This window comes from Gallinula chloropus (genome assembly GCF_964237585.1).
Source record: "Gallinula chloropus genome assembly, chromosome: 8".
NCBI lineage: Eukaryota > Metazoa > Chordata > Aves > Gruiformes > Rallidae > Gallinula > Gallinula chloropus.
In genome coordinates, this window is record NC_140093.1 from 4,534,485 (window position 1) to 4,554,767 (window position 20,283).

Sequence of the window (20,283 nt, forward strand, 5' to 3'; positions counted from 1 at the left end):
TGCAAGGCTCCAGGCAGTCCTGACTCTGCCTGACCCCAGAGCGGCCAGCAGAGAGCAGGGGGTCATTACTGGGGTAACCAGCTCTCACAGATAATTTTAGACCTGGCCTCCTGGCCTAAATGAAGGCAGCGATAGCAGGGCTGTGAGGCAGCAGGTTTAGATAGAAGGTTCCCCATGGAGCTGGTTGCAATAGACCCATTTTCTACTGAAAAGCAATGGAACTTGAAAAAAACTCAACATTCTGCAGAAACATATTGACCCCTGTGATGATTTTTCATGATAAAAGGCCAGATACTCAGTTTGAGTTACATTCTTCATTGAATTTCCCCTGGATGGGTTTGTGTGTGTGTGTGAATCAATATCTCCTCTGATCAGCAAGGCTGGTTTGGTCTGTGCAGGCCCAGCTCAAACAACTCCCTCATGTTCCATTGTGTTTCTGGGTGGGCAGCTCACAGAGATGCAGCCAGACAGGGCAGGATTTATGGGAGAGGAAACGATGCCCCTGGGCACACTCCTGCTGGAAAATCAACCTGTTGCTGGCAGTGCTTGAGAAGATTGGCTGGCACGCCCTGCTCTCTCCAGCTGGTGTTCATGATTACTTAGCTGCTATTTTAGATGGGGACTAATCACCTTTACCACCAAATGAGGTTTTACCTCCTCTTCTGCAGATGGGGAAGGAAAACATGTAGGCTGGCTGGGGATACAGAGAGCTTGCCTACAGGCAGCCACCAAGGCTTCACTTCAGGGTGCAGGGCTTGGTAAAGGCAAGAGCTCCAATGAGTTTTGGGCATCCTCTTTGCTTCAGAGGCCAAATCTGTACCTACAGGGAACAGGATTAAGCAATGGTAAAATATATTTACATGGGACAAAGGGAGCCTCAGGTATAAAAGGCCATGAAAGTCCTGAGCCTGCAAGCAGGGTCCTGTTAGTTTGGGTGGGATTCTAGTTTCAGTGGCTGCAGCTCCTAACACCCAGTCTCTGTTTAGTCTTGCAGCTCATCAAGTCCCAGAAGGTCCCTAACAAGCTGGTGATTGTGCTGGAAACAGAGAAGGAAAAAACACAGCGGAAGGAATATGTGTTTTCTGACTCCAAGGTATGTAGGCAACGTTCTACCTGGGTGGGAGCGATGCACGGGGCATTCCTTGGTGGCAAGAGGAACTCTGGAAGGATGGAAATGTCTCCTGTGTTCTGGAAGCATCCAGAAAAGGATCAAGTGTACTGTGTAAAGGGAGACAGGAGAGGGTGACCATACCTGGATGCTGGCACTAAAGCAGAACAGGTTGTTGGCAAGGAGTCGCGTGAGGGTAGCTGCAGAAAGGTCCATGTAGGCAAATAAGAGAAGTCAGGGCTTTCTCCTGACCAGCTCAGCACTTGTTAAAGTAATGTGCAAGGTAAGTGGCTAGGAAAGTACCCCAGGAAAGACAGCCTCTTGGAAGGCTTCAGCATATCCGAGAGCAAATCCACCCTTGGAGTGTGCTGGGAGCTTCCTGGTTCAGCTAGTTTTTCAGGAGGTGGTGTTGGAGGAGTTAAGAATCTCATTAATTGTCTCCACTCCTCCCTGTCTAGAAGAGAGAAGGGTTCTGCCAACTTCTGCAGCAGATGAAGAATAAACACTCGGAGCAACCAGAGCCTGATATGATCACCATCTTCATTGGGACCTGGAATATGGGTATGGGCTCCCTTCTGACTTGGGTGTTCTTTCAGACACTTGCCAAAATGTGTGCTCACCCACCCTAATGAGCCCCAGACACAGTGTTTGTTCTGCAGCAGATCTCTACACCAGCCTTGTCTTCCCCTGGGATGGGGGGAGAGCTCATCTAGACTAACTGCACAGCAGCTGCTTCTGAACCTGGCCAGGGACAGATCGTGTCCAGTCTGGGAAGAGAGCTTCTTTAGGGAAGGGGACAGGGTGTAGTTGAGGATGGTGGGATTTAAGTTATTTTTTTCTGTTTTGGGAGAAAAGCCTCATTCAGCTGCTGTAAGCAGAGCTGTCTGTGCTCAGTGGTACTACAGGTGTCAGGTAGAGGTGGTGGCAGGCCAGGAGTGCAGCTCTCTACCTTTGCTCTTGGCCCAGCCTGGCCTTGGTAAGCTAATGAAATGGGAAGATGGGCAAAGCAGCCTCAAGCCTTTGTTTGTGGGGTTAATGTGTCATCTCAGTGTGCCCTGGCCAGTGTGAAACTGGTATGGGACCGAGTGAACGTGAAGCACATGCCTGTGCTCATGGGTTGGCTGTGTCCTGGGTCTAACAGAACGTGCTCTGACTTACTTTGGTGTTTGATTTGTTAATGAAAGGTGCTGCACCTCCCCCAAAGAAGATCACCTCCTGGTTTCTCTCCAAGGGGCAGGGGAAGACCCGTGACGACACTGCTGACTACATTCCTCATGACATCTATGTGATTGGCACCCAGGAGGATCCCCAAGGGGAGAAGGAGTGGCTGGAGACGCTGAGGCAATCCCTGCAGGAGATCACCAGTATCAGCTTCAAAGTGGTGAGGCTATTGCACATGACCTGGGCGTATGGGGAGAGCACCTGTTGTGCAAATACAAGAGAGAGGGGACTAAGTGGCATTGTGCCTGCACCTCCTGCCCTTCCCTCCCTGTATTGTCATTGCATTTGGGTGAGGGAGAGCGGACTGGATCTGTCCATGGACTCCACAAGACCCTCCCCTGGAGCTGGCTAGGTGGGCGTATTGCTACTGTTAGAGCAGGGACCCTGCCATGAAGCCCCTCCGCCTGCCAGCCTGGGAGCAGGGGGCAGATGCCAAGCACAGGTGTCAAGTGGTGGTGGTATTCTGACCTTCATAAAGGAGGAGACTCTAAAACTTTCTAAGCCAGCTGCAGCCAGACCTCACCCCCAGCTACTGCACATTCAAAACGGGATGTAACAGCACGCAGGCACGATCAGAAAAGAAGCTGAACCATATTAAGACTGGGTTTGGACAGTGCTGAGTTTTGGTGAGGTCAAGAAGCAAAACTAAATGTATCTGGAAGGCCACAGGAGAACAGGACTCCTGACTCGTGGTGACTGGGGAACTGTGTTTTGTGCAAGCAAGGCAGCCCAACAATTCACTAGGAAACAGCCCAAAGAAATAGCTAGATCCTTCCAGAGACTGAAAGCAGCTCCCAAGCACAGGGGAGAGAAGTTGTGTAGGAGAGTCAGGAAAGCTACAGCACAGCTCCACAGGTATGTGCAGAAACGTAACCTCTCACCTTCCCCCTCCCTGCAGATAGCAATCCACACCCTCTGGAACATCAGGATCGTTGTACTGGCCAAGCCAGAACACGAGAACCGCATCAGCCACATCTGCACGGACAACGTGAAGACGGGCATCGCGAACACGCTGGGTGAGAGCCGAGCTGGCCTTGTCCTGAGGGCTGAGGCCTGTGCAGTCTGTGCCAACACTCTCCTTGAAATGGAACAGCTCTTTCTCCACGAGACTCCTTTGACTCCCTTTGTGTGACACTAGTGGTACTTAAGTTAAATCCCACCCGCACTGATTACGTCTTATGCCATAGGAGAGGAAATCTGTGTGCATGCTTAGTGCATGTGTGTGTATATATATATATATTCCTCCCCCCCCAGCAAACACCTTTGGCTATCAGGTTGCTCTTTCTTTGGTTCAACAGGGAAATTGCACTTCTTTCCCCTTCAACTGATTTTTCTAGCATTGTTCCCACAATCTGTGCTGTATGTGCTCATTCCTTCTGTGCTGATTAAGTCAAGTTATTGCTCCATCCTGCACTTAAGACGTGCTAGGTATTTTATTGTCTTTGCTAGACTCAGCCTGGAGGTGGGATTGATTTCTTGACGGTTTTGCTTATCTTTTTCCAGGTAATAAAGGAGCTGTGGGGGTGTCATTCATGTTTAATGGAACCTCCTTTGGGTTTGTTAACAGCCATTTGACTTCGGGAAGTGAAAAGAAACAAAGGTAAGAGACATCCTCCCCTCTCAAAACTGGATGTGGACCCAGGGTGAAATCCCCTGGGTTGTGTTTGGGAGGAGAGCCCACCAGACAGTCACAAAGCATGTTTTCCTGACCATAAAACATCGTTAAATGCCTCCTGGGATGGCAGCCTGTGCTAAAGACACTGCTCACTGTGTCTCCATTTCAATGAGGGTCTTCTGCTCTATGGCCATGCCCCGTGGGTGTGGGTGAACGGGACAGCAAAACAATGTCAGAGCCAAGTGTCAGTGTCTCGCATGACACTTGTGTGACCTGTCACACGAGCCCAGTACATGAAGAAAACAGTTCCCCCATCTACAGTGTTTCGGAGGGATGTGGGAAGGCTTTTCCCAGCCCAGAATGATGTGGTGAAAGGGACTGTGTGCTCCTCCTGGCTGTGCACAGCGCTGCGAGCACAGGAGCTGTGGTGTGCCTTGGGCACCGCTGCGAGATCCTGCTCGGCAGAGCACGCTGTCAGCCGCTCCGAGGGGGAGGCGTGGAGCACAGAAAGATTTCTGCCGTGGCTAATTCTCTGTAACCAGCTATGAAACGAGTTCCCATGGTCTAGGCAGGTTCTGTGCAGCACAGGAGTGCAAGGCAAAGATCCCGACGTCGGTGGGAGATCTGTGCCCACGCTGGGAGGAGCTGGAGCAGTTGGAAGGAGCTGGCTTTTGAAAGCACAGAGGACTTGACATGAAGAGGTTGGCTTTGCCATCTCTCCCAGCCTGGGACCCGGAAAACAGATGGTGTGGGATTTCTGTGCAGGGTCTTTGCTGCTGATGGAGTTAACTTCTATGGAAGGGTTCCCTGGGGCCTGGATTAGCTGCCAAAATCTAGTGATGTGTTTGCTGCTGAAGGCAACAATCTAGTGCTGGGTTTCTAGGACATGCAGCTCAGAAAAGCACAGCCCCAGGAGGTTGTGGAAGCGGCTGTAGGACAGCTCTCCAGCCTTACAGTTCAGATGGAAACACTCTTGACACCCAAGGTACAGCCTCAGGCTGTTGGAAATGCCGCTGCCCCTTCCTCACAGCAGGTTGTCCCCCTGCCCCCAGCAACCCTGGCCACACAACACACGAGCTGCGGTGTGAGAGCTGTGGTGCAGTGCTGGTTGCCTGAAGTAGGTTGACTCACTGGGAGACTCTAAGCACGTTACCCAGACCTGTCTGCTGAGGATCAGCACGAGGTGGTGGGGGGGGTGGCAAGCTCTCAGCTCCTGCTCTGCTGCTCTCCAGATGTTGAGCCGGATGGGATCCTGTCTGGTGAAGCAGGAGTCGCTGCCAGCCCAGGTATTTGGAAATGGAGTGGCAATTTAGTATGTCAGGCAGATGTTTCTTGTCTTGACAGACGCAACCAGAACTACACGAGCATCCTGCGCTTCCTGACACTGGGAGATAAGAAGCTCAGTCCGTTTAACATCACTCATCGCTTTACTCATCTTTTCTGGCTGGGAGACTTGAACTACCGCGTGGAACAACCCCCGACGGTGAGGGACTCCGTGTGAATCCCTGGAGAGACACAGTCCCGTGTTACTAGAGAAGCGCTGTCTCTTTCCAATCTAGGGCAAGACAGCAGAAAGAGGGGAGGCAACAGGGATCCCCAGGGCACGAGCATGACTCCAATTGAGGGAGAGTAAGGAAATCCCCTTTGCCCAGGGCACGCTAGGAATGTCACCTGGCACATTTTGCTGCCCCAGCCCTCCCAGTCCTCCTCCCCACTGTGAGCAAGCCAAGTCCCTGAGCAGCTCGATGCAGAGATTGCCTTTCTGCTCTGTTTGTTAGCTTCTAATGGCTCGGAACAGGCTCCTGGAAAGAGGCAAGCCATGATAAATACCGGGTAGGTTTCAGCAGGCAGGAGGCAACAGCAAGCCTGGTGTTGACGTGCATCTGGTTGTGTGCATGCTTGTGTAGGGGATGTGTGGGCATTAGGATGCTTATTTCAATAGATAAATGTCTGGCCACCCAGCACAGCCCAGGGCCTTTGAACGAAGGGAGAGGTGGGGCAGCGAGAGGGGGCAGAGCGCTGTGAAACAGTTCAGAACCACTTGCCGGCTCACCAGTGAAGGGATTATTTATAAGGTTTTGCATCATCTGCAGCTCTGCTGTTTCCCTGTTGGCAGGAAGCAGAGAATATTATCCAGAAGATCAGGCAGCAGCAGTATCCGGAGCTGCTGGCTTTTGACCAGCTTCTCATAGAGAGAAAGGACCAAAAGGTGTTTCTGCAGTTCGGTAAGACTCTGAGCTATCGGCAGGTTCCTCCCGCTTCCATCCACCTTCTCTGCCGGCCTTGATGGGGTGCAGGCAGGGTGCACAGAGCAGCAGCTGTCTTGCCTGTACAAGGGTTCCTAACAGTCCAAACCATCTCTCTGTTTTAGAGGAAGAAGAGATTACTTTTGCTCCAACCTACCGTTTTGAAAGAGGCACCCGGGAGAAGTACGCTTACACCAAGCAAAAAGCCACAGGGGTAGGTGAAAACTCATTCCTCTTCGGAAGTACAGAGCAGAGGAGGAGGGGTCACTGCTACACAAGCAAGTGACCAAACCCAAGCTCTCCATTTTCTGCCCTTTCAAAGAAAGGAGCAAATGCAAAGAGAAAGATTTGATGTGGTTATATGGTGCTCAGCAAGTGAATGTCCTGCTCCTTCGCGAAGTGGTCCCTTCCCTCCTTCTTGACATTGCATCTCCTTTGGTTTGCAGATGAAGTACAATTTGCCATCCTGGTGTGATCGAGTGCTCTGGAAATCATACCCCATGGTGCACGTTGTGTGTCAGTCCTATGGTGGGTAGATAACAGATTGTAGATAGCAAAGCAATCAGTCTGAAACGGAAATGATTCAGAGCAGAGCCTGTAGGATCTCCCTGCGCTGCCAGGCACTCAGCATAGAGGGACCTGATGTTAAACCAAGCAGAGCAGAGCCAAATCTCCCTGCCTGTAACCTTGCATGCTTGGGAATTGGTTCTGTTATTCTTTTATAAGCAGAATGCCTCTCAGATAGCTGTGGCTGTCCAGCCTTAGGCCACACTGTGGGATCACTTTACACCACTTATTTCTTGGCAAGAGCCACCGCTCTCCTTAGAGCCACCTGTGCACGTACCACCGGCAGCTCCTTACTGATGGTGCCAGCAGGGCAGACCCTGCATGCACAGCCCAGTCTGCAGAGGCTGGAGCTGCAAACGTCTCTCTCCTATCAAACCGTGTTCCAGAAGGACCACATGGCACCAAGAGCCTGGTCCCTGTCTTGCTGAGAAGTATCACAAAAGTGCAGTGCAGGGAAGAGAGAAAACCCACTGGACCTGTTAAAAAAATGAGAGACTGGGGATACTAGTCCCTGAAATGTCACTGACTGCATAGGACCAAGCACTGCAGTGGGTAATGTTGATGGTTTCCTACACTGGAACTCAGTGTGCGCTCAGGTTGAGTGATGACCTCGTGCGCTCGCTGTTAGTCTGGGGCCAAGGGTTGCTCTGTAGCGCTGATGTAGCACCAGCACTGCTCTTGTGTGATTTCCTGCCACGTTAGAGCTTTAATTAGCTGTGCATGTTGCAGAGGCAACCAGGAACCCTGCAGAGGCTTTTTTTGTACTGGGCAAACCTAACACTGACAGTCGCTTGCACAACGACACAGGAAAGTTGTGTCCATTGAGCAAACCTTCATGTACTTTGGCAAAAGAGTTGGATTCCTACAGGCTGACTTGAGATTGTGTAGAGACCCCTGGGACTAGAGACAGCTCCCACAGGGACTGTTAGGTTTGCTGGGAGATGACCAGCTAACGTGTCTGTCGCAGTGAGCTCACCAGCGCAGAGCAGGAGCGCGGGGCAGTAACCATCTTCCCCTTCTCACTGGCAGGCTGCACCACTGACATCACGACAAGTGACCACAGTCCTGTCTTCGCCACGTTCGAAGTGGGAGTGACCTCACAGTTTGTTTCCAAGAATGGTGAGTCAGGCTGGGTGCAAGGATGCCGCCATCACCTTCGGGTAGAAAACGTGGTGCTTTGTACATGTTGAAAGAAAAACTGATTCTTAAAGAGTCCCCTCAACAACGCCCTCTCTTTGTCTCCTACTGAAAATGCCGTTGTCTCCCCCTCCTCTTCCCTAGACTCCAAGTACACAGATTCCCAAGGGGAGATAGAGTTCCTGCACTGCTACGCTACTCTGAAGACCAAGTCCCAGACAAAGTTCTACATCGAGTTCCACTCTAGCTGCTTAGAAAGTACGGGTTTGCCCACCTTCCTTCTTTCTGTCAACGTTTTCTGCTTGCTTGGATCGTTTGCTCCTGGTTTGATCTAAATAAACCACTGTGTAGAGTGTGTAAGGTTGGAAGGGATGTTCAGAGGTCATCTAGTCCGACCCCTGCAGTGAGCAGGGACATCTTCACTAAATCAGGTCACTCAGAGCCCCATCAAGCCTGACCTTGGATGTCTCCAGGGATGGGGCCTCCACTACCTCTCTGGGCAACCTGTTCTAGTGATCTACCACCCTCAGAGGGAAGAACTTTTTCCTAATATCCAACCTAAATTTCCCTTTTTTGAGTTTAAAACCCTCCCCCCTCATCTTATCGCTCCATGCCCTCAGGAACAGCTCTGCCCCAGCTTTCCTATAGGCACCTTTCAGGGATAGGAAGGCTGCTATAAGGTCCCCCCAGAGCTTTCTCTTCTCCAGGCTGAACAAGTAGACACTCGTTCCAGCTCAAAGAAAGGAATGCCCTTGTGATTTGCTGTGGTTTACAAGTCATCCTGTACTGTCAGCAGTGCAGCCCCAAACCCAGAGCCCTTGGGCTGCCCCTCGTGCTTCAGCAGGTAGCCTTCCACCTCCTTCCATGCCATTTGGCAATGCGATCCTCTCGGAGAGAAGCGTGTGGTGTTCCTACCACACAGACGTTCTCTACTTAGCGAACGCTTGGTCGATAACTTTTCTAACCATGCCTGCTGCAGATGAGCAGGTGCTTCCAAAGCAAAGTACCTGCACTGTGCTAACAGAAACGATTTAATTACCCTGGTTTGAAAAGGAGCCTGTTGGTGGTTCAGCTTCGAGTGAGAGTGAGCGGTTCGGTGCCGTACGTGGGGCTGCGTACGTGGTGGGGCTGCAGGGCTGAGCCTCAGCTGTTTATGTAACTCGAGCCTACATGCCCTTGCTGCTGTGGGCTTTTTTAAGCCATTCCCCATCACAGGACAGCTCCTGTAAGTGGGACAGCGTGCCTTCGGTGTGTGCTTCATCGCATTATCGCGTGTCAGAGCGCTGTGTCAAAGACAGTTCCATAAAAGATTATTTTTTTTGGCTGTATCAAAATTTGCATAAATTTCTATGGAAACAGTGTATTACGAATCCTAAATTAGAATTTCAAAAGTGTGCTATCTTGAGTGGCGTAGGAAGAGCTGTCATGTTCTTATCCTCCGGTCCATGTATGCACCGAGCTTTTCGGTGCCAAGTTTAACTGTAAAATAAAACCATTTAACAATGCTCCAGTAAAACCACCTGGAAGTTTACTGTGTGAATGTTCACCCAAAGCTCAGGCTTTAAGCTTCTCTAATACTTCGTAAACTCGTGCCTGATAGTCACAGGCCTTTCGAGCTGTAGCGCCTGAACTGGGTTTGTAGCCAAGTTCTTGCTGTCTCTCATCTGCTGAACTCCTTTCTCATCGCTCTGCAGGTTTTGTAAAGAGCCAGGAAGGAGAAAACGAGGATGGGAATGAAGGGGAGCTTGTGGTGAAGTTCGTGGATGCTCTTCCCAAGGTAAATCAGGACTGTGCTTCCACACCCGCCTGGAAGGAGCAGCCTTCTGTCTGCACCCCATACGCGGCGTTATGTCTACTGCTTATATAAGCGCTGCTTTCGGGAACTTGGTTGCGGTCTTGTTTACACTCCAGAGGGACTAGAAGGATGCAGGAGGGGCTGAAGCTAAACAGGGATGTTCTAAGCAGGAAAGGACTTTCTGGGCAGTATGCTTCCATCTCTGTCAGGAATTCTGCTGGCCCAACTATGTCACTTGGGAGAGTGGCTGTTCTGTCACCGTTTTAGTGACAATGGCTATGCTGATGAGTCTTTTAAGCTGGCCCTTCTCTGGTTTAGGATGATAAAATAGCTGTGCTTGAGTTTCTGTGCCCTGGGAGACAAAGATGGGGTTTTTTTGGTATTTTTGAGAATTTGACCCATGTTAAAAAGTCCATCGATGGCCAGAAGCAGAGTTCTATGGGTCAGTGTCAGAGACAAGCTGTATCCTTCAGATTGGAGCTGTTTTCCATGTCCTGGCATGGTGGGAGCTCAAAGAACTATCAGAGCTCTTGGATTGGGAGTAAATATATGTGTCTGTACCCTTCCAAACAGCCAAAAAGAAGTAGTGCTGGTGTTGGAAGGTGCACCTTACACAGAGAGGTTGGGGAAAGACTCTACAAGAAAAGATTGTAACAACAGCCAAACAGATTCCTGCGAACAGACAGTACTCAGAGCCCAGATCACTGCCTCCTAGAGCAGCTTTCTGTCTGCACCGTAGGAAAAAACTGTGGGGCAGCCCAATGGGAGTGTTTGATTTGTATCATTCTGTCTGAGGTGCTGAGTGGGGGGACTCTAAAAGGGCAGATGCTCCTACCACGGATCTCCAACAAAGGCTGATCCTGGGGGTGACATCATCCCCTCGTGGGTCTGTCCAGCTGAATTTTGCTCATTTGGGGCTGAGGCAGGGGGAGGGCTCTCTCCATGTTGACCACCTATTGCCCTGACCCATGCTGGCTTGCCTTTGCAGCTGACTCCGATTATTTCAGACCCAGAATACCTACTGGATCAACACATCCTGATCAGCATTAAGTCATCAGACAGTGATGAATCCTATGGTAAGTGCCTGGCTCTAAAGTTCTGGGTGAGTCAAAAAATCTACTTAGATTTTTCCAAACTGCTGAAAGAGTGGGAGAGACCAGAAGCAACTCCTATAGACGGAGCATCCGTGATGCTCTGACTTCTGATGTAGAGCCCAACGTGTACAGAAATACATCTCAGGCAGTATTTTGTGAGGTAATGACAATTAGAGGCATCTGAGAGTGAACCATCGATCTGTGTGAGCTTTTACCAGCCCTAAAAGAGCAGCAGCTTAAAAAGAAAGTACTTTGCAGTGGTGAATCAGGAGTCACTCTGTTTAAATGGGTTTATTCAGGACGTACAAGTCCCGTTTCACTTGCGCTTTCTTGAGGCATTTCTGCTGGATACAGGAGAGTCATTGCCAGCCCTGCTCGCTTCTGAATTCCAGCTGCCTGGAGACTGTGGTCCCTGTCCACAGGCGGCCCTTTGCTGAGATCCTGTTCCCTGAAACGGCAGTCCCAGGCCTGCGTCCTACTCACCAGTAATGGGACCTTGGCACGTCCTGGTGTCCTGTGTGTGTCTCCAGTGCCTGAGCCCTTCACAGACCTGTGAAGGAAGTGAAATGAACGCCCCTGATTTCTCCAGAGATGCCACCCTCCTTACCGCCACCCAAAGCAGATCCTCTCCAGCACTCCCAGCCCTGTCAGCACAGCAACAGCAGATGGTTGATGCAGGAAGGAGCTTTCGATGCCTTTCCCCTCAGTCCCAGGCTCACTGTCTCCTTGTCACACCCTAGGTGAAGGCTGCATCGCCCTGCGAATAGAAGCAACGGAATCTTTAGTTCCCATCCACACCGTTCTGACACACCATGGCGAGAACACGGGGGTCTTCCAAGGTGAAATCAAGTTACAGACATCACAAGGAAAGCAGCGAGAGAAGCTGTATGGTAAGGAACGAGAGCATCTCTGCAGCACTTGCTCTAGAGAGTATCCCTTTCAAAAGGTTACTGATAACTGCCAAGGAATTGAAAATTATCCTTGCAGTGCTTTTAGTCCCAAGGAGGCAAGAGCTTTGGCTTTGAGGCTGACTGCAAGGAGGTGTGAGCATCGCTATAGCTCTCAGGAGTATACCTGCACTCTGTCAGAAAGACACAGCAATCCCATTTGGGTTTCTCACCATTCAGATAAATTCGGCAGACTGAGAGGGCCCCCTGTCTGTCACCGATACCGAATTTTTTGAACGGTGGCAACTGATTTCCACTCGCTGTGGCTGCACAAGATGCTGAGGCATCTGTCACCCCGGGGAACGTCTGGAGGGAGCACACAAGGCTCAAGGAGCAGCTCCTCAGCTAAAAGATCCCACACTTTGCTACCTGGGGTTCTCTTTTGGAGACCCAACCCGCCTTGTGACCTCTGCTGTCACGGCAGAATGATCTGTGAGGAGGATTGTGACCTTTGCATTGCAAGATAGGCGCCTCTCCCTGTGTCAGCCAAGCACGATACGTGTTAGCGGGCAGCTGGCAACATAATCGCATAAAAACTGCTTAAAAATGTCTCGCTGACATTCTGATCATCGGAGAGACGCCTCGGTGCAAGCAGCAACACAGCAAACTAAGGGAATGGGGAATGCCAGAGCACTATCATGCCTTTTCTTTCCTTCAGACTTTGTCAAGATTGAGCGTGATGAAATCGCTGGGCAGAAACCAAAGAACATCACCAACTTAGAGCCCTGCAAAGACTGGGACCAGGCTAACAGGTAACAGGAGAGTGGGTAAGTCAGGCCCGGGGAGCTGCCTGGCTCGATAAACACAAAGCCAGGCTTGCTGTGGGAGCGGCATTCCTGGGCTTGGTGAGCACTGGGGAGCTGCTTTTGTGGCTCTCCGATGCTTCTGTTCCCAAAGCTGCAGAACCTGAGAATGCACCAGGCAGAGTAGGTACTTGCACTCTGCTTAAAAAAGGCTCTTTTGTTCCCAACAGAATGTCCAAATCTACCCATCTGATGGCCAGAGAGGCAGCAGCCATTGCTCGCTACCGGGGGAGCGCTTCCTCTTCTCCAGACAACCCGGGAAAGGAGGATATGTTACGGTAACCTTGCTGCTTTAGCTCTGCCAGCTTGGGGTGGGAAGCTTTGCTCAAGCTGCTGGTCTTTCCTTTTCTGGGAGTCATAGGACACCTCTGGACAAGGCTGTCCTTCCGCTCCGGTTTCCCAGGTGCATTTCTCTGCAGGCAGCTTCCTTCTTTCTGCCTGTTCATCTACGCCTCAAAAGGCCAAACGTCCCTCACATCACATCCTTATGCTGCATAGCGCTGCCCCGTGTTGCAATTTGCCTCTTCGTTGGTGCTGTCCTGATGCAGCTGCCAGCTGAGCTGCTGGCCCAGAAACCCATAAAAGCCCCTGTATGCAGCTGCAGAAGCCAAGTGCTCTCCACAACCTGGAAGTGAAAGCATCTGCCATGGCCGGAGAAACCCTCTGGGGCTGGGGAAGGTGGCTCTGACCCAGCTGCTTCCTCTCCGGTGGCCTGGGGCAGGGAGGTGCTAACAGGACACCCACTTAAGTCTCTGATTCTGAAGTAACGGTGGCAAAAAAAGGAAAATAAAAGTAGGTGGTATTGAATCTGAGCAGGCAGTGGGCACCAACTCCTCTGTAGCTGGCAGGAAGACAAAACAAAGAGAAGTATTTGTGCATATACCTTCCTAACAATATTTCTTCTCTTCAGCAGCTCTATTCCCACAGACGTCAGTAACCCCAACTACCTGGGGATGGCTGTTTTCCCTCAGCAACCCTCTGCAGCCAGCCAGCTTAAGCAAGTGCCTTTGCCAGACCAGCCGCCTTCCCTCTGGAGCTACGAGCAGCAGCCCAAAGAGACCACTTCCGTAATAGGGCCGAGTCAGCCACCCTCCACATCACCCTCCTTGTCTCCCCTCTCTCCAAAAACATCCCTCCAGCTTCCAGCGAACAGAAGCATGTGTAGCCGGAGTCAGGAGTACCTGTGAGTCTGAGCTCTGCTCTGGGGGTAGCCCCCACCTTGCCTGTCATTCTGCACTGTCACTATTCCGTTGTCTGCATGGAGAGTTCAAGTCTCTGTATTTCTAGAGGTGGAACACAAGGGAAGGTCACAAGTTCAGACATTACATCCTCAAAGAAAACTTAGTGTAGTAGTTTCTCAGACTTCTGTGAAAGGAAAGCCAAAAATACATGTATGAGTTTAACTCTCTACCAAGAGAAGAGGAGAAGACTACAGAGCTGAGTGCAGTGACAGAGAGGGAAGAGCATGGCATAGATCTTCCCCCCACCCCCCCCCCATGTTGTACATGATGCACTTTAGCTGTAGTTCTCCTGACCCTACCGTGCAGATGCCCAGCTGGCTACAGAAGGTAGCACCCATGTGCTGCATCTGTCGCAAGCCTTGACGCAGAATTTCCATCCATCCCATCCCTACCCAACTTAGCAAAGTGATGAGGCTACTCCACGCTTCTGTGTGTGCACAATCAGTGTCCTCACTCCAGGCCTCTCTTACAGTGACAGCTGCTCTCTGAGCCTGGGCTAGAGTTTCTCACCAAACGTGTGTCAGCTGGGGTGTGCAGAGTCCTTGCAGCTCTGCAGGGTCTGCCTCAGTCTGCATGGACTGCCTCAGTCTGTTACGCACCTGACAGCGCTTCACATGTGCTCTCAGCTCTTTGCTCCTGCATGGGCTGACTTCCAGAAAAACCAGCTTAAGCAAGGAGCACAGCTCATGTGAAGTCACCCAGAGAACCTGTGCCGCTCACCCCTGTTCCACTCTGTTCAGTGATGTCCTAGCAGATCTTTTAAGTACCGTGGTGGTTCTTCCGACTGAAGCCTTGGCAAAGCAGGCTGAGTCATAGCAAACCCTCGAAACCTTGTCTGTCACACAGCTGTGCTGTCATTCCAGTCTGAGGGCTCATGAACACCCGTGCTTGCCTCACCCCACAGTATATAGCTATTACTTAGATCCCACGTGTTTGGGTGCGGTTAAGGAGCTTTACCCCTTCCCTGGGAACACCATGTGGCATTGTTACCAAGAGGAGACTGACCTAGCTGTAAAATGCCACAGGGTGATGTAAGCTCTTACACTGACTGTCCAGACAGCCATTTCAATCCTCTCTGCCAGGTCTGAGGATTCTTACTAATATTTAAATTCAGATTTGGGCATGTCACAGGCCCATCAATGCACCTGGCACAGTCTGGCTCGGTCACTTATCTCTGCTTAAAGAGAAGCCAAGGCTCACTCTGACACGGCTGTAGTCCAGCAGGGAGCTGATACACTGCCACGCGTATCTGCTCTCAGCTGTCATGTTAATAATGATTAAACAGAGTAAAAACAATGCACAGCTCTGCTTTCTCCACTCCCCCCCCCCCGAGTTTAGCTGTTTCCTGCTTCCCCTTTGCACAGTCAGTTTAATTTTATCAGGCTCGTTTCCTATTCGTTTTCTCTTTAAATCAGTCAGTGTCTCTTGCCTGTTCTTTACAAGTCTCCTTTTTATCCGGCTTTGGTGACTGCAGGCCACCTGAACTGGGGAAAACCACAGTGGAGGCTTTGCTTCAGGAGGAGGGACAGCAGATGCCAGAGATGTTTGACAACCCCCTGTACGGCTCAATGGGCTCTAAGGGCAAAGTGCCCCCAAGGAAAGAGCAGGACTACCCCAAGGCCTTGCGAAAAGAGCAGCCGCCGCTGCCTGATCAGAGCTTTCATCTCACCAAGTCACAGGAGCCCGAGAGCAGCAAGACCTCCAGCAAACAGCCATCCCCTCCCTTCCCAGTCCCCACACAGAGGTTTCGGTCCTACACGTGCTCCGGCCAATCCGAAGAAAAGAGCACAGGGGAAAAGGTACAAGGCAAGCCCAAGATGGCAACACCATTAGAGAACTCAGCACAGCTCAAGAAACTAGTCAAGCCATCGAGGTCTGAAGTCTGCCCCAGCATCCAGGCACAGCAAAACAAGCCGCCCCTTCCCTCCAAGAGCCGGGCGGTGCTGGACATGCAGAACTCCAAGGGCCGAGACTATCGGGACAGTTCAGAGCTGCCACACTCTGGGAAGCATCGGACAGAAGAGGGACCGGTCGGCAGGACAACCACACCGGTGTGTTATCTGCGGGAGTGAGGCAGGGGGGAAGTTCCACCAGACCGTGGTGTCGCAGCAGAACAGTACAAGAGTAGTGCTGGCTTACTCACTGTGCTCTTGCTCTGCTTTTCCTGACTAAAAAGATGATTATAAGTGGTTGCCTATGGGAGACACTTAGGAGCTCACAACCCAGTACTGAGCTTGCTACTGGAATAATCACACGGCTCTGGTTCTGAGCTGGTGGGGTTTTTGGTGGGCTTTTGTTTGCTTGTTTTCTTCTTCTATCTTTTTATGTTTTTCCCCCTCCCCACAATGTCACGAGCCGGGTAGAAGGAGTAGGGGAGGTCTCAGTAAATGTGTCTGGGAGATAAAGAGAGCCCACTTGAGCAAGCTGGTCTTTTTATTTCCTTCTCCATCAAAACTCTTAGAACTGGCAATAGACAAGCTGATGTCTTCTCTTGTCTCTACAGTGAGAACGACGCAGCAGATGGTACCCAAGGAGGAATCCTGACGGGAAGAAAGATGGCGCTTACTGCTTTGTTCACACTGATGTCCTCTGGTCTAGTTATAAAAAGACTTGAGGATTTTATTCTTGGGGGTGGATCCCTCCCTATGATTATGGAAGTGTTCTAGCTGGGAAGTCTATCCTACGTGGCTCAGACCAAGAGGAGCCAGGACCACAATGCCAAACGCAAGTTAGCCTTTTGTAGTGTCACTTTGGTACTTCTAGTAAGAAGCAGGTGGTTAAGTACACGCATTAGTAAATGTTTTGAAGAAGAGGAAGGTACGGTATTAAGGACTATGAGATGGAAGGGGGGTGTTTTAGGACCACCCCTTTCTACAAAAGCAAAGTCGCTGTTTTGTATTACTGAATTCTTATTAAGGAGTGATATGTAAACGGAAGCATTTTGAAAGCGGTACAGCTCCAGAAGCATGTCCTGTCCAGGGAGGCAAGGAGTTGGGGCAGGGTGGGCAAGGACTCTGAATAGCAGACTCCAACAGATGTCCCACGCTGCCAAGGGATCCAGCTTTGCCTCTAGGGTGAGGCGCACACTCATTATTCGTGCTGAGTGCGAGGGCTGGCCCTTGGCTGTGGGTCTTTGTTTGGGTTTTGTTTCCTTTTTCCCTAGGAGGTAGCGGTTTCCTACCCCCTAACGAACAAAGGGAAACACCAGAACTACGTGCAGAAATGGGAGAACAGACAGGGCCCACAGGCAGCCTAAGAGTATGGACGGAAGAAGGGATGGAGGGAGGGAGGGAGGGAGGGACGGACGGACGGACGGACGGACGGACGGACAGAGGGACAGCAGCCATTCCAGCCTGTCTTACAGCAAGCACTGTGCTTTTGAAGGACACTGGCTGGCTGCTTTTGTAGCACTCTTAATAGATTAATGCTGACCTTATTGTACACTTTTGTTCATTGACTGAGAATTAATAATGTTAACAGACCTGTAATTGCTGTTGTATTCCTGTTAAGTGTTAGCGCTGTGATCACAAGTTGGCTATGCCTGGTTGTGGTGCAGTTGTTGCTATTGTTTTCATGTTGATTACTTAAAAAGTAATAAAATAGTCACCTTTCTGACTGTTCCTCACTGACACTTCAGAGCTGCTGGCCGCCTGACTCAGCTGTCACTGGGTGTTACACCCGCTCGCTCGGTGGCAGCAAGCCCTACCTGAGGAAACCCAGAAGGCCCCGAGGCGGCAGGGCAGACACAGCAATGCTGCTGCCACACTGCGACTGTCGGCACGTTGTCTCTGTGCACAGGCCCTTCGTGGGTACAGCTGGGTTCAAAGTTCTAACAGCTGTTAGCAGGTACTGTTACTAGTTGTGTGAGGATTTTACTGGAGCAGACTGACCACTCTTTTGCTACAGAGACGGGTTTGCTCAGGGGTAGCTGCTTGTGAGTAGCTCGCTTGGGTTTCGGGGTGGCAAGCTTAAGGTTCATTTTGCTTGGTTGTTCTTGCTAAATCATGATGCAAGAGGACAAGGGCTTGTGAGAGGGGGTAGAAGAGGACAAGCAGTCTGTAAGGTAGACATCTCGGCTGGACAGCTGGTCCCAGAGAGCTGTGGTGAAGGGAGTTAGATCCAGCTGGTGGCAGGTCATGAGTGGTGTCCCCAGGGCTCAGTGCTGGGGCCGGTTCTGTTTAACATCTTCATTAATCATCTGGACAAGGGGACTGAGTGCACCCTCAAAAACTTTGCAGATGACACCGAACTGTGTGGGAGTCTGGATCTGCTGGAGGGCAGGATGGCTCTGCAGAGGGACTGGGCAGGCTGGAGCCATGGGCAGAGGCCATCAATGGGGTTCAACAAGGCCAAATGCTGGGTCCTGCACTGTGGTCACTGTAACCCTGGGCAGCGCTACAGGACTGGGGCTGGAGAGCTGCTGGGAGGAGAAGGACCTCGGGCTGTTGGTTGACACTTAGCTGAACATTAGCCAGCAGTGTGCCTGGGTGGCCAAGAAGGCCAACAGCATCCTGGCTTGTGTCAGGAATAGTGTAGTCAGCAGGAGCAGGGGAGTGATAGGTCCGTTATGTTCAGCTCTGGTGAGGCGACACCTCAAGTCCTTTGTCTGGTTTTGGGCCACTCAGTACAGGAAGGATGTTGAGATGCTGGAGCGTGGCCAGAGAAGGGCAACAAAGCTGGTGAAGGGTCCTGTGAGGAGTGGCTGAGGGACCTGGGGCTTTTTTAGTCCTAAGAGAAGGAGGTTGAGGGAAGACCTCATCACTCTCTGCAGCTTCCTGCAAGAGGGGTGTAGAGAGGTGGGGGGCTGTCTGTTCTTTCGGTGACAAGTGATAGGATGAGAGGAAATGGTTACAAATTGCCCCAGGGGAGATTCAGGTCAGATATCAGGAAGAATTTCTGTACTGAAAGGGGAGTCAGGCACTGGAACAAGCTGCCCAGGGAGGTGGTGGTGTCATCATCCCTGGAGGGATTTAAAAGGTGTGGAGATGATGTCCCTGAGGACGTGATCTAGAGGTGGGCTGGGCAGCGTTAGGCTGTGGTTAGATTTGCTGATCTTGACGGTCTCTCCCAACCCAGGTGATTCTGTGATTTGAAGAGGTTTTTCTGCCATATGTTTGGCGTTTCAAAGCAGCATTACTGAAAGACCTGGATCTCTAACCTACAAGTCAGCAACACAGGCCAGGAGCTTGCACTCCTCCTGCTTTATTCAGCAGAATCCTCCCTGCGTAGCCCCGTAATTCAGTAGCTGTGGTATTTCCCTGGCCCTGGGCAGTGTTTCACTTTTCTGTTCCAGCTGCCAGAAGAACTTGTATGGCCACAGAGCGAAACCTTCCTGCAGCAGGTGAGCTCTCTGCTCAGTATGGAGAGTTAGATTGGTTCCTGCTATTGCTGTGGTATGTTCTCACACCTTCAGAGATGGAAACCTGATGGGATTTCTACAAAGTGTTTTTTAACTTCCCAACAGAGAGACAGGCTCAGGTTGTCTCTGTGGATCCACCGACTTCCTCAGCTGTAGAAAAGACAGTATCTTCCCCTAAGTCTGCAAAGTAAAAGACTGATAAACAGCAGTTAAAATATTCTCCTAATTTTATGCTTAAATTTGGCAGAGGTTTGCAGGCGAGCAGAGCCTGAGAACATGGGACTTCCTAAAGCATGATCCAAGAGCCAGGTACTTGGTTTGCCCCGTCCTTCAGACAGGTGTGTGCTGCTGGGGAGAGGAGAATCTCTGCCCAGTTCCCAGCAGGAAAATTGAGTTACTGCTCTTGTGCTAAAACTGTGTTACTCGCCCGGCTGGGCCACGCTTTGCTGTTGCCCTGGGACAGCACAAGTAAATAAATTAGCCCATGTGATTGCAGGGATGTAATGTCCAAAAATGAACTGATTCCCCCCTACACACAGATAAATTAACAGCATGTTGAAGGCTTGGATATTTGTGCATGACATAACTGTAGGTGTCAGGACTAGCCAAATGACCCAGGTGACCCAGGGATATTCCCAGACATCTCCTAACACATGGCCCTGGGTGGCAACAGATCAGTTGGATGCCCACACTATCTAACCAGGTTTGGGGTTGGGTTTTTTAAATTTTATTTCCCCAATCTCTGTCTGAAAGAAACACACACTTCCCCCTGAGGTTATTTGCTAAAGAGCTGCCGTCCCGAGCCTTATTTGTTGTATCCCCTGGTGATAATGTAAATTGAGGTGCAGCAGGCAGACTGTGTGTTGGAGATGTTTTGGCTTCTCTTGACCCTGTGGGACTGACTTGACAGTTCAGTGCTGTATGACCTCTCAGGCACAGCTGCACAACGCGTGTCTTATTGAGGCTGAAGTGTTTAATGGAGGAGTCAATGACTTTCCCTAATTTTCAATGAAGCACGAGCTGAGTATAACTGGAACTGGCTGGCACAGCTGCTCATTCATACCTACCACCTAAGAGTCACCAGCACTCTCCTGCAAGTGCCTGTGGAAGGGGCTCATTACGCAAGTGCTACCGAAGCCAAATAAGTCAC

The 20,283-nt window shown here is 50.9% G+C and overlaps 1 protein-coding gene across 1 annotated transcript in view; it reads left to right on the forward strand.

Annotated features, from left to right (window-relative positions):
- Positions 1 to 17,043, forward strand: part of INPP5D (inositol polyphosphate-5-phosphatase D) — a 53,501-nt gene extending 36,458 nt beyond the window's left edge. Inside the window, exons 10-28 of the mRNA XM_084267655.1 lie at positions 987 to 1,093; positions 1,567 to 1,669; positions 2,293 to 2,489; positions 3,228 to 3,345; positions 3,833 to 3,929; positions 5,289 to 5,427; positions 6,061 to 6,169; positions 6,316 to 6,404; positions 6,637 to 6,718; positions 7,787 to 7,876; positions 8,039 to 8,152; positions 9,589 to 9,671; positions 10,678 to 10,765; positions 11,524 to 11,673; positions 12,389 to 12,482; positions 12,704 to 12,811; positions 13,444 to 13,716; positions 15,249 to 15,825; positions 16,278 to 17,043. Of these exons, the coding sequence (XP_084123781.1) occupies positions 987 to 1,093; positions 1,567 to 1,669; positions 2,293 to 2,489; positions 3,228 to 3,345; positions 3,833 to 3,929; positions 5,289 to 5,427; positions 6,061 to 6,169; positions 6,316 to 6,404; positions 6,637 to 6,718; positions 7,787 to 7,876; positions 8,039 to 8,152; positions 9,589 to 9,671; positions 10,678 to 10,765; positions 11,524 to 11,673; positions 12,389 to 12,482; positions 12,704 to 12,811; positions 13,444 to 13,716; positions 15,249 to 15,825; positions 16,278 to 16,280 (2,621 nt within the window). The 3' untranslated portion in view covers positions 16,281 to 17,043. The remainder of the gene's footprint in view (positions 1 to 986; positions 1,094 to 1,566; positions 1,670 to 2,292; positions 2,490 to 3,227; positions 3,346 to 3,832; positions 3,930 to 5,288; positions 5,428 to 6,060; positions 6,170 to 6,315; positions 6,405 to 6,636; positions 6,719 to 7,786; positions 7,877 to 8,038; positions 8,153 to 9,588; positions 9,672 to 10,677; positions 10,766 to 11,523; positions 11,674 to 12,388; positions 12,483 to 12,703; positions 12,812 to 13,443; positions 13,717 to 15,248; positions 15,826 to 16,277) is intronic.
- Positions 17,044 to 20,283: the final 3,240 nt, after the last annotated feature.